This window comes from Alligator sinensis, unplaced genomic scaffold (assembly GCF_000455745.1).
Source record: "Alligator sinensis unplaced genomic scaffold, ASM45574v1 scaffold434_1, whole genome shotgun sequence".
Lineage (NCBI taxonomy): Eukaryota > Metazoa > Chordata > Crocodylia > Alligatoridae > Alligator > Alligator sinensis.
Window position 1 is genome coordinate 2244195 of NW_005841994.1, and position 11956 is coordinate 2256150.

The window sequence follows — 11956 nt, forward strand, 5'->3', positions numbered from 1 at the left end:
GCTTTTGCTACCATGGTATAATTTTCTTTACTGATAATTTGCTCATTAGCTACATAATTATAACTATTTAGCTCATCCATGGTCCTTTTTCATCTGTTGATCCTAAATCAATTTACAAAGCACTATGCTTTCATCTTCAACTTCTTTTTCAGAGGTAGTCGGATCATAGTAGAAATAAGCACACAAAAGAAACCTTACATGAACAGATCCATCTCTTGATGTATAAAAGGAACAGATCTATTTTACAATGACTTTTAGATCACAGCCAATGGACGATTCAAGCAGAACTATTTTTGCACAATAATATATAGCTACATACTTCAGAAATACCTATTTGAAACATCTTAACAGAGTTTGGGATACAGCACAGTTACCTTGCCACACAGCCAGGTATGCACAAAAGAAATCAGTGTTGTTTAGCAATAAGCAAAGCTCTTAGTTCCATTGGCCCAAGCAAAATTTATATTTATACTGTGCTCACTTCAGCTCCTGACTGAAAAAAAAAACCCAATGGTTGGTTAATCCCAGTGTTTCATGAGATGATAGACAGATGGCCATCAGGGGGTAGTTGACCAGTAAGTGGTAGTATCACATCCATAGCAGGAAAATATTTAAAAGCTATCTTTGCAAGAAGCGAAGATTTCTTAGGGTGATGTTTTTTATTGGACCAACTATATAGTTAGAATTAAATTAGACAAGTGCTCAAATGCAAGGCATTCTTTGACAATCCAAGAACTTTCAGGACTTGGACTCCCATTTAATACCATTTTCTGCAAAAAAGGACCTGGGAGTTACGGTGGACAAGCTGAATATGAGCCAACAAGATGCTTTTGTTGCAAAGAAGGCTAATGGCATACTGGGCTGCATTAACATTTAGCAGAAGCATTGCCAGCAGATTGAGGAAGTGATTCCTCCCTTCTATCTGGCACTTGTAAGGCCACTTCTGGAGTACTGTGTTCAGTTTTGGGCCCCCAACTATGAAAAGGATGTGGACAAGTTGGAGAGAGTCCAGCAGAGGGCAACAAAAATGGTGAGGGGGCTGGGGCACATGACTTATGAGGAGAGGCTGAGGGAACTGATCTTATTTAGTCTGGAAAAGAGAAAACAAGATTTAATAGCAGACTTCAACTACCTGAAAGGTAGTTTTAAAGAGGACAGAGCTGGACTTATCAGTGGTGGAAGATGACAGAACAAGGAACAATGGTTTCAAGTTACAGCAAGGGAAGTTTAGGTTGGATACTAGGAAAATCTGTCACAAGAAAGGTAGTAAAGCACTGGAATAGGTTACCCAGAGAGGTGGTAGACTCTCCATCCTAAGAAATTTTTAAGACTCCAGTAGACAGAGTCTTGGCTGGGATGATCTAGTTGGGGAGGGTCCTACTTTGAGCAGAGGGTTGAACTAGATAACCTCTTGAGGACCCTTCCAACCCTCGTTTTCTATTATTCTACCATTTCTGGACCATTGTGGCTACATAACTCTTAAACTACACCAAAAGATATATAGGTATTTGAATGCTCATTGCTTACACTTACCATCTTGGCTGGGATTTCATAGATAAAGGCAACAGAGGAAACCTCTGTTGCCTTCTAAGCCAAGGTGACATCAGGAGTTAGTAATGCCACTGGACTCTAGTGCCTAGAGACATCTCAGTAAAACTTTCCCGATTTTGCTTTAAACTAGGTGTTGGAAACCTACACAGCTCACAGAGCCTTTGGATCTGGCCCACAGACCCATGTTTTCAGTCACAGGGGCGTTCTTCCTGTGTACCCCACAGTCAGCCATCGGGGGCTCCAGCAGAGGGTAGCTCTGCCTATGCTATGCTGCAGTTGGGGGCAGGGCTTTAGCAAAGGGGGCCTTTCACAGCATGAAGCAGCAGCGGTACAGTTTGGTCTTGACGGACCCCTCCAACTCCTCCTCTGCCACACCAGAAAACCTTGCTGACCCCTGCTTTAGACAAAGTACAGGCAGTTAAACCAAAGCAACATGCAGCGGTGTGCGTGTTAAATGCCAACCGGAAGGGAACAGAAGTAAATGTTCTAACTTGTAAACATTTCCCAATTTTCAGTAACAATCTTTTGAAGATAGTTAGTTTTAGAAACAATTAAAATTGACATAAGGAAGCTCAAATGCTTAATGAAGCAAACTTCCCTGCAAAATTTGAACTTTGCATATGTGGAATGTTCATACAACTTCCGCCCAGTGACATTTTAAATTCAGAGTCATTTTCTTCTCTGACCGATTCTTATTCCAATACTTCAACCTTGTTTCTTTTCTGATACAGCATACTTCCTTAAACAAGGGAGTTGGCCATTTGCGGACTGCCTTCCAAGAAAAGCAAGATAATTTAAATTATAAGTGGGTAGAGGTACTACTATGGTACTTTGCTTTATTTTTAGAGGCAACTAAAAAGGCCTGAGATACAGTAATGTACCACTAACCATGCTATTCAATCACGGCAGTATTAAAATAAGGGGACTACAGCCCATCTACAATTTTCTGCCCTTTCATTTTTAAGACACCCTTAGTCTTCTCCAAAAACATTTTAAAACTTCTCTTTTGCAGCATACCCAGGTCACCACATTTGAAATATATTGGGCCAAGGAGGGAAGGAACTTCTAGAAACCTGCTGCCCTGAGAGAAAACACTCTAAAGTCACCCCGCTTTGTTATGAGGAAGAGCTAAGCTCAGGCACCAGTTATGGCTGTAGTCCAGCACAGAGACAATTTCAGGTGGGCCAGTTGCATCATTTGGGATGTTTTAGGTTATGCTTAACACCTTCAACTCCACTCCAAGAACAGAGGCAGCTAATGCAGATCCCAATACACTGACTGATAGACTCTAACATAAAAATCAGAATTAAATCAACAAGTAAATCAAATCAGACACACCAGCACAAAAATGTAGTATTTATTTTTCAGACGTTTTTCATAACACTAAACATATTGACATCTTCACATGAGATCTAACCATCAGGCTCAGCTAGTAAGTCTTGAACAGAAGTGGGATGAGACATTTTTATGATAATTATCAGGCTTGGAAATTACATGTTAGTCATTGCATGACGTTGGTCAACTAGGTAGTAATATCATTGATATTACTTCATAAAAGGCCAAGAAAGCAACAGCAGTCCGATGAGACTTACTGAATGTGTAGTGTGTTCCCCTATAAATACCAGAATTTAATGAATTATGAAAATAAAGTTTATTGCATCCAAAAGATAACCAAACTTTAAGTCTATTATATTTTATTTGGTTTAGGGAATATTCCTCCATTACTCTCTGGCCTTTTCCAAAGCCATGAAGTTTTTATTTTAAAAGCTCATGCCAAAGTACAGTTAAATATGCCCACGATCATATTCTTCTTAATTTTAATTGCAATTCCATCTTCCTGCCCCATCTCAACTTTTCTTCCTCTGAATGCTAGTTTCAGATGCACATACTTGATACAAGAAACAGCTAAGAATAGAAAAAGAATTTAGCTTTTGAACAGAATCCTGAACAGGAAAGGAAGATGAAAAAAAAAAAAAATAGGCAAAACTTTACTAATAAGGCAACTCACCATCAGTAGCATAACTACGGTGGGGCAACAGGGGCAGCAGCCCCGGATGGTGACTTAGGGGAGGGTGCGCAGAACTATATTGGTGTTCCAGTAAGAATGCTTAATAATATTCAACCTTGTTAGTTGCTTAAAATCAATATGATTTCCAAACAAAACACAGTATTTTCTACTGTTATTTATATATATATATATATATATGACCTATTTCTTTAGGGCCTTGAAAGCCAACAGTCAGAAATATGACCATCAAAATAACTCTCATTGAGCTTCCACATTTTTTAAAAATTATTTTGTGTTATTTGCCATAGGTCCATTCTCCCATTAACTTTGGATGCTCAAGTAGGAAAGCAAGTGTTAAGAGAAAAAAAGGCAGGATTTTCTCTTCGTTACAAGCTTTAGTGGGAGAAGAAAGTAAGCTGCATTTCCTTATTAACCGACTACTGTTTCACATAGACCACAAGTAGGATTCCATGTTTCTTTTTGTCTGACAATCACAGTCTAAGTTCCCACACTCCTGCTATCTTGATCACTCATCAAGGCTGAACTGTGGAATAAGGATTTTATTTTCAGGTCACCTAAATTTAAGGCCAACACCCCTATTAAATAGCAGAAGAAAATAAATCAGATACTACTAACACCACACAAAGTGGAAGGTTGGAACGTCTCCAAAATGTTCTTTTATATTAAAAAAACCCAAGTTTCTGTGAGTTAGCTAAAGATGCTAATGATCCATTTTCTTCTTAGTTTGACAGAGATGCTGAAACACTGATCCATCAGTAGAAGTGTTCCAAAAAGGTTTTTAAAAAGTTTTTTTTTAAACCAATGTTGAAACCAAGTAGTTAAGTTCATGTGCATCTTAAAGGTCTTCAAACAGTATTAGTTACCGTGGTATCAAAAAGGAGGAAATTAAAACAAGATCTATGCGACTCACTTGAAGAATAAAGATTACTGAACTCCGTTTTACGAAGTTTACAATACTGTTTTTTCAGTTACATTTGGCCTGGATTGTTACTTACTCGGTAAAGTATATTTATGATATTCCTCTAAACTGGAGAATTAAAATTGCTTGCTACATTTTACACAGAGATGCATAAGAATATGGCAAGATGAGCTCATTCCTGACTACTGTGATCTCCGGAAAGCTTCATGGTTGGAAGAACACTAAGTATATGGAGAGGGAAATTAAAGCCTGAAGATAAGTGCATCAGAAAAGGATAGTCTGCTTATACAATAAATTTGGATCAGAATGACTGTCAGAATCTGGAAAGGGTACACAGTAAAAGAAGCCACCACAAAATCATATCTCCCATTTAAAATAACAGAGCAGACAAAGACAAACTCTTTTCAGACTTCTATGTATATGGAATCTTAACATATGAAATACAAGTTGGTTAAAATACCGCTAAGAATAGCACATACAGAAACAGTACTTCACTTATCACGCAATACAAGTTTTTACAGAAAAAACTTGGTGAAACACCTAGAAGATTTTGCTGTATTCAAAGTATATATACATCTAACAGTCCAAAAGTTACTCATCTTGGACTCAGTGTAAGCACCTTCATTACACAGTGTCCGTTACTGCAAAACAGCCAAAAATACATTCAGAACCCCTAAAACTATTTTCATAATTAACATACTTTATTAAAGCATTTTATGGCAGATGGGTGCATCCAAAGTCATTTTTTCTTCTGAAGATACGTAATCTGCACTAAAGAGCTTTTTGCATTACAGTTCATATGCATGATATCAATTTCTTTTCTAGGTAATTTAATTAAATGCTGTTACAATTAAAAAAAAAAAAAATCCTAAAAAAATTTGCACTTCAGTTTCTCATTCTCAAAACGTGCTACTTTAACATCCTCAGGAGCTAACTACGTTCAAGCTCACCCCTTCTTCCCCACTCCCGCCCCCAACAAAGGAACTACTCAATTTTAGGGATTGTATCCCTGTAAGCCCAAGGCCTGCATTTACATAATAATAATGCTGAATATTGTTACAGTGTCTCCTTCTGAGGATCTCAAAGCGCTTCACAAACTCTTGTTTAAGCCTCACAACACCCCTGTGAGGTAGGTTAAGGTATTACCCCCATTTTACAGAGCCAAGACTTTTGTGTGTGTGGCACAATCACACTTAAGTATTCACTAGTCTTCAAGGACAGCTTCCTAACCTGAAGCCTAGAACAAAATAACGTTAGTATGCCAGAAGTGTTTCGGTTCTGGTTCCTACAGTCCGCCCTGGTGCGTTTGGAGGGGTGATGGGGAAGGGCTAAAGCAAAGTGCTGGGTAGGTTGCTGCTCTGCCACCGCAGACATGTGGTTTTGGAATGTTTGTACAAGTGGCTGGACTGACTAAACCGCTTGCCACATTTTAAACAGGCATAAGGCTTCTCCCCCGTGTGCACACGGATGTGCTTCTTGCAGTCTGTTAAGGTCAAGAAAGTCTTGCAGCAGATTTTACAAGCATATTTGCGAGCACCTTCCACAACCAAGACATTGTGCTCAGATAAGGCCTTCTTGCATTTTGAAAGAACGTCAGCAGATGCCCGGGTCAACTGGGGTGGACCAGGCTGTGAAGGATGCCCATTTTCAAAAGAGGAAGTGGTCCCATTCATTATCAACTGGGAATTTGATGCACTATCTTGCATCTGGGAACTCCTGACAGAGGTCACAATAGGCATTTTGGGGGCTATGCGACGATAGCCAGGAAAACTACTAGCTCCACCTCTGGCAGAGCCTATCACTGCCCTTGATAAAGAGTGTAGCCCCAAACCAGACCTTGGGAAATCCATCCCAAACTGTTCAGCAGCTCGGTAACCAGAAGTCTGTACGCATGGAAGACCCATTACATCTTGCATAGGCCTAACAAAATGGGAATCTGCAGGTTCACTGAATGGATTCTCTATATGAGAGACAGTAGCAGAGGAATGACCGTTACTGGGCCCAGACTCTGGGCTCATTAAATAAGAGGCATCTCCCTCCATTCTGCAGTCACTAGTGGTATTTGGAATGTTATCATCATTGTTCTGATTAGCAACAAAATTGCCCCCTCTGCTCTTATTCAGAAAATTTGAGATGCTGAAAGTGGACTTGTGTTCCAGATTATTTGACACCTCCATAATATGGATGTCTCCCACTCTATCAGTACTAGACTGGGGATCAGAAAAGCTACGGTCACTACTTTCAGGACTCAGTTCTATCTTTTCTGCAGTCACCACTCCTCCTTCCACTTCAACAGACTCACTGCCTTCTGCTTGAGAAGTGACATCACTCACTTCATCTTGAGGCTCTGGAGAACTCAAGGGCTCAGATTTCACTACTACCCTCATGTGTTCTTTCTCATTTAGACTAACATCTGGATTTTCACACTGAAAGCTATTTTTCTCAGAAGTAGCCTCTTGGTCAAAGCTGGTTTCTACTTGTGTTGCCTGAGATGCCATGGATGTTTGTGAAATGTTCCCTCCACTGTTGTCAGATTGACTGGGCACTTGAGCATCTTCTTGGGCACTGAAAGACTGATCAAAGATGATTGCATTATCTTCTTGGTTGCCAGTAACAGCATCAGCTTTAGAATTGTCCACGATCTTTAGCGAATCTGGTGAAAAGAATTCTTCTCGCGAATGAACTACTGACTGCGCACTCTCTGGAGTTACATCTGAAATGGATTCATCTAAGGTAGGCCTGATTCGTTGTCTGGCTCGGTCTTCAGAAGACTGCTTCCGCTTGTGGAGACGCCGCATCGGAAAAGTAGTGCGCTGCTCTATGTTACTTCTGATTGATGAGCTCATAGTATTTTGCTGTTCTTCTGTGTTCTGGGTAGAATTCAATGCAGAGCTCACTATACTCAGCCCAAGTTGTTGGAGCATAAAGGAGCGTTGCATGCGAGCATTCTGCTCTTGAACTCTCTCACTAGGCGGAGACATTGGTAGTGTCCTTGTAGTAAGATAGTGTTTACAGGCTTTCACAACAGAGTTCAAATGCAAATGGGAGGCTGCTAGCAAGACATCCATAACATTGCTCTCCCCAAGCATGAGTGTGGAAGTATACATCATGTCAATCAGAGCAGCAAAAGCCTCTGCTGTCACCACCTCACTGTCCAGCTGGATCATGTTCATGGTCTGATCTCCTTCTGCTACAGTAAAGAGAGCTCGGAAATGAGTGCTGCATGCTGCCAAAACTGAGCGATGGGCTTTGAAATGCCTGTTCCCCACCACAATGACACAGTCGCAAAGTTGGCCATGAAGACGCTGGTAGTTTAGCTGCTGAAAGATCTGTTCAAAGTGTCCTGGGAAATCCATGATCCTACAAAATAAAAAAAGACAAAAATAAATACTTGAAGATGTATTGAGATTGCAGAGAGTCACTGGTTAATATTTGAAGGAAGGTGGTTAAAAGATAAACTAATAACAGCAACTGATTTAATTAATCAGTACTACACTGATATCACACCTTTGCCAGTATAATGCAGAAAACTAGACTGGCTGGATTTATTTTATTTGCCACTGGATCTAAAAGTTCCCAGCCCAGAATTAAATATGTTATAGACAGATCTGGCAGAGATGCTCGTCATTAAGGTTCCCTTCCCATTATGAAAATAAACTCTGACAAACTAACTATTCATTTTGATTGAGAATGGTTATCCCTGAAGCTTCTCCCCCTATAGTTGACTAGTCTTGGACTGAGCAAGAGAACAGGCAATCTCTCTCACCTGTGTTTTCAAAGGCCCTTCTCCCACAGTCAGGAAGTATGAAGGAAGAAGAGGGAAGCTATAATAGTGAGGAGGAGGAGAGGGGACTGCAGAAAGCAAGGAGGTGGAAGAAGAGAGGAAAGTAAGCATGGTAGGGGAGACAGGAACAGAGGTGGATCCTAGCCACAGGAAGGATTGACTAGTAATATTTCCATACAAAACCTGGGATTGAAACTAATATTTAGTTATCTCTTTCAGCAGGGATAACTGCATATTAGTATTTCCAGTTTCTCCATAGCTCAAGGAGTTGAGGACTGTACTGTGAATCTGGATGTCCAAAACCTACTACTGGTAATAACTCTATGTGACATATGTTGGAGGTGAGGGAAGAGAATAATTTTTAAAGATAGGATATTACTTATTGCCAAAGTAATCAACATAAAGACTGAAAAAAGTCAAGAATGTAAAAGTTTAGGAAATGCCAGAAGGTAGGCTGCCTATAACTTAATTCTGCCTCCTTGTGTGTTATATAGTTTTGTACAGTTTTCAATTACAATGGGCATATAATATCTTTTAATCATAGGACCACCAGCTCTTTCAGTGTGCAGAATGAATAGTGCTCTGAGAATAAAGAGCTGTATAGTAAACAAGGCTAATTTCTTCAAGAGCACTACTTCACACTGCAAAACTACAAATGCAAAATACAGGAAGAGAAACAATTATCTTAGGGTTCAGGATGTGAAATGCCACCCTGAATTCTATCCATCTGCCACAGAATTCTGTTGTGATGCTAGATATTTTGCATAAATCCAAAGGTTCCCAACTCAATCACTGATTGTATACTCCTCATTTTATGAGGGCCCAATCTAAGATTCCTGTGGTCAGATCTGAAAAAATGCTGTGCATTCCCAACTACAGCTTAAGTAAATGGGAATTGTGCTTTGAACCTAGACTGCTGTACAAATACAAATATCTTTGAAAAAGTTAGGATCACAAGTCAGCCAATCAGAACTAGTGGACACTTGATAAAATATTGGTCCTTAATTCACTAGACGTGTTGTGAAGAGAACTGTGTTAACAATAAGATACTCTCATACTACAGTGGGCATTGAAATGAACATTGGGAAGACAGTAATTTTGCATTAAGTACAGAATTTGTTAAATCAACCTGTGGGCTTTTCAGGACAATAAAAGCGACCTTCTTAGACATCTGTACAGACCTTACAACATAGATGTAGCAGCAGCAACACACCAATGAAAGTCCCCCGAGCACAGGGAATCATAGGACCGTGATCACCTATAAGCCTGCAACTTCCCATTGCTACGTGTCAGCAGGTAATCAATTTGACAGTGGCAGATCAACTGCTTGGGATGACTATCAGAGAGGTGCATGCAGCTGTGGAAAAGATGTTAAAGGCACACTTTATAAGGCTTTGCAATACATAGAAGGTTAATCGTAGGTCTGCACATTCAGACTTCACAAACTGTACTGGAGGAACCATCAATAGTAGCCTTTGCCTTCCACACAAAGCTTCAGGGAAAAAGTGTTGTCGTTCGTTTCCTGTAGCACCTCCAGGTACCGCAGATCACCATTAATGCATGGGGAGTGTGGAAAGGTCCATGGTGCTATGATCTTTAGAAATTCTTCACCTTTTCTCTACTGAAAAAAGGAACTTTGGCTCTCAGGATGATCATGGAGAATAGTAGCATGAAGGCTGTCCTGTCATTCTGAGAGACTCAAAATATGCTCTGCATCCTTGGCTTCTAAAGCCTTTTACAGAACTCATGGATAGGATAAAGGACCTGCTCAGTTATGCCCTAAGTAACTACTCACTAACAATAAAGAATGTTCTTGGAAGACAAAGCAGAGTACAGACAACTATTAATAAGGGCAGAGGCTACTGAACAAGCAATACATGTCTCTTTATAACTGTTCTCTGTAGTTTGCACCAGATGCAACAGAAAAAGAGACTCTCAGGGAAGACACAAAGGTGCAGTTTCAGGACATCAAAATATTGAGAGGCTTTCTCCAAACTGATAATTATAATGGCAACGGGGACTGAGATACCTTGTAGCAATCGGCTGGTAATACTGTAATGAGATTTTGTTGTTTTTTGGCAGGGTCTCATTAATTTGTGCATCAGTTTGCAGGTGATTTGGAAACACTTTGTCAAAGATTTCTTAGAAAAGGCACTGTTGTTTGTTTATAAAATGTGCATTTTTATAAAGCTTTCCACAAAATTTACTAGCTGAAGTACCCTCCCGAAAACCATACCTCTTTGGTTTCCGTTAGTTTCTATTTCTGGTCTTGCATAGACTAATTCTCTGGTCTATCTAACAAAAGATCTCCCTCTGGCTCTAGTTCAAGGGTCAGGTTCTTGGTCAGAGCTTTCAGAGCCAGGAAGGCAGCAGGTTTTGCATCTAGGCTCCTAAACCTGTGTGTGATGTCCAGAGCTGATGCCACTGCCCACGCCCACAATTGATGCCTGGTGCTACTGGGCAGAAGCAGTCCCACCTGCTTGCCTGGAACCATGTAGCAGCCAGAGCTGCCAACCACCTGAAGCTATCAGCCAGATCCAATGACTCTGTGGCCATCCACCCACAGGGCAGGCTAAATCTGCTAGTAAGCCAGATCCGGCCTGCAAATTGTATTTCATCCACCCCCCGCCCTAGTTGGCAGCCTCATCAGCACCTTCACTGTTATGTGCCAAAAACTGAGGTTTGGTATCACTTCCCAGAAAAAGTACCGGTTCCTCATTGTAAGAGCAGGTAGCTAGAACACAAGAAACCCCTTTTTTGTTCTTTGCTTTCTTACATGCCTGTCTGAACTGCTTGTCCTTACTGCAGCATCCTAGGAACAATCCCTCTTGGCCAGTGTGCCCAACCGGTCAGGCCCATGGATCTGATCTGGCACACTAGGCTGGCCCCAGTCCATGAGCCCAGCTCCAGCCCCACACCAAATCATACCCACAGCCCCAGCCCCATGCATAGGATCATGTCATTTGGTACACAGGGCTTGGAAATCCGGTGGGTGGGTGAGAAGGAACTGTTTGCACTGTTAATTGCCACTGCTGCCCTGATACCAAATTCCTAGATCAGTGGGGAGCCTCACAGGCCAGATCTGGCCCACGGGCTGGAGGTTGAGCACCACTGCTCTCGGCCATTTACTAGGGTAGGTCATCATTTATCTGCTTCTTGTAGTGGCTCTTGAAGCAGGCCCACACCATCACCTCTTTCCAAATGGAAAGGCAATCCAGAACCTCTATATTGCTGCAGACAATTGCAAAAGGTAGGGCTGATGTAACAACAGTGACATAATGCTGAGGTATCTGAATCCAGGAGCATGAAACTGCAAATGAACCTTTAAATACATAGGGGGTAAAAAGAAGGTACCGGGTAACGTGGGGCCTCTGCAAGACACACTAGGAAATCTGGTCGTCACACCAGATGACAAGGCTAACCTATTTAACAATTTCTTTGCCTCCATTTTCCTGAGCAGGGACCGGGTCACCCCTGCACCGGGACCTCCGTAGGCCCCAGGGGAGGCGCACCCAGACCTAGGGTCAGTGAGAATCTAGTCAGGGAACTTCTGGAGGGACTGAACATATTTAAAATCGGCTGGTCCTGATGATCTCCATCCCAGAGTGCTGAGGGAATTAGCAGAGGTCATTGCGGGACCCCTGGCACGGCTTTACGAGTACTCGTGGTGCTC

At 41.3% G+C, this 11956-nt stretch overlaps 1 protein-coding gene across 2 annotated transcripts; it reads right to left on the reverse strand.

Annotated features, from left to right (window-relative positions):
* Window positions 1-2891: 2891 nt before the first annotated feature.
* Window positions 2892-11695, reverse strand: ZBTB5 (zinc finger and BTB domain containing 5). Of its 2 annotated transcripts, none has more exons than XM_006021456.3 (2): window positions 9465-11695; window positions 2892-7859 (listed from the first exon to the last, which is right to left on the reverse strand). In XM_006021456.3, exon 2 carries the CDS (start codon window positions 7853-7855, stop codon window positions 5828-5830), a length of 2028 nt encoding a protein of 675 aa, XP_006021518.1. In that variant the 5' UTR covers window positions 7856-7859; window positions 9465-11695; the 3' UTR covers window positions 2892-5827. The 2 variants fall into 2 exon arrangements, with proteins under 2 accessions (XP_006021518.1, XP_025057222.1); XM_025201437.1 differs by lacking the exon at window positions 9465-11695 and adding an exon at window positions 8266-9443.
* Window positions 11696-11956: the final 261 nt, after the last annotated feature.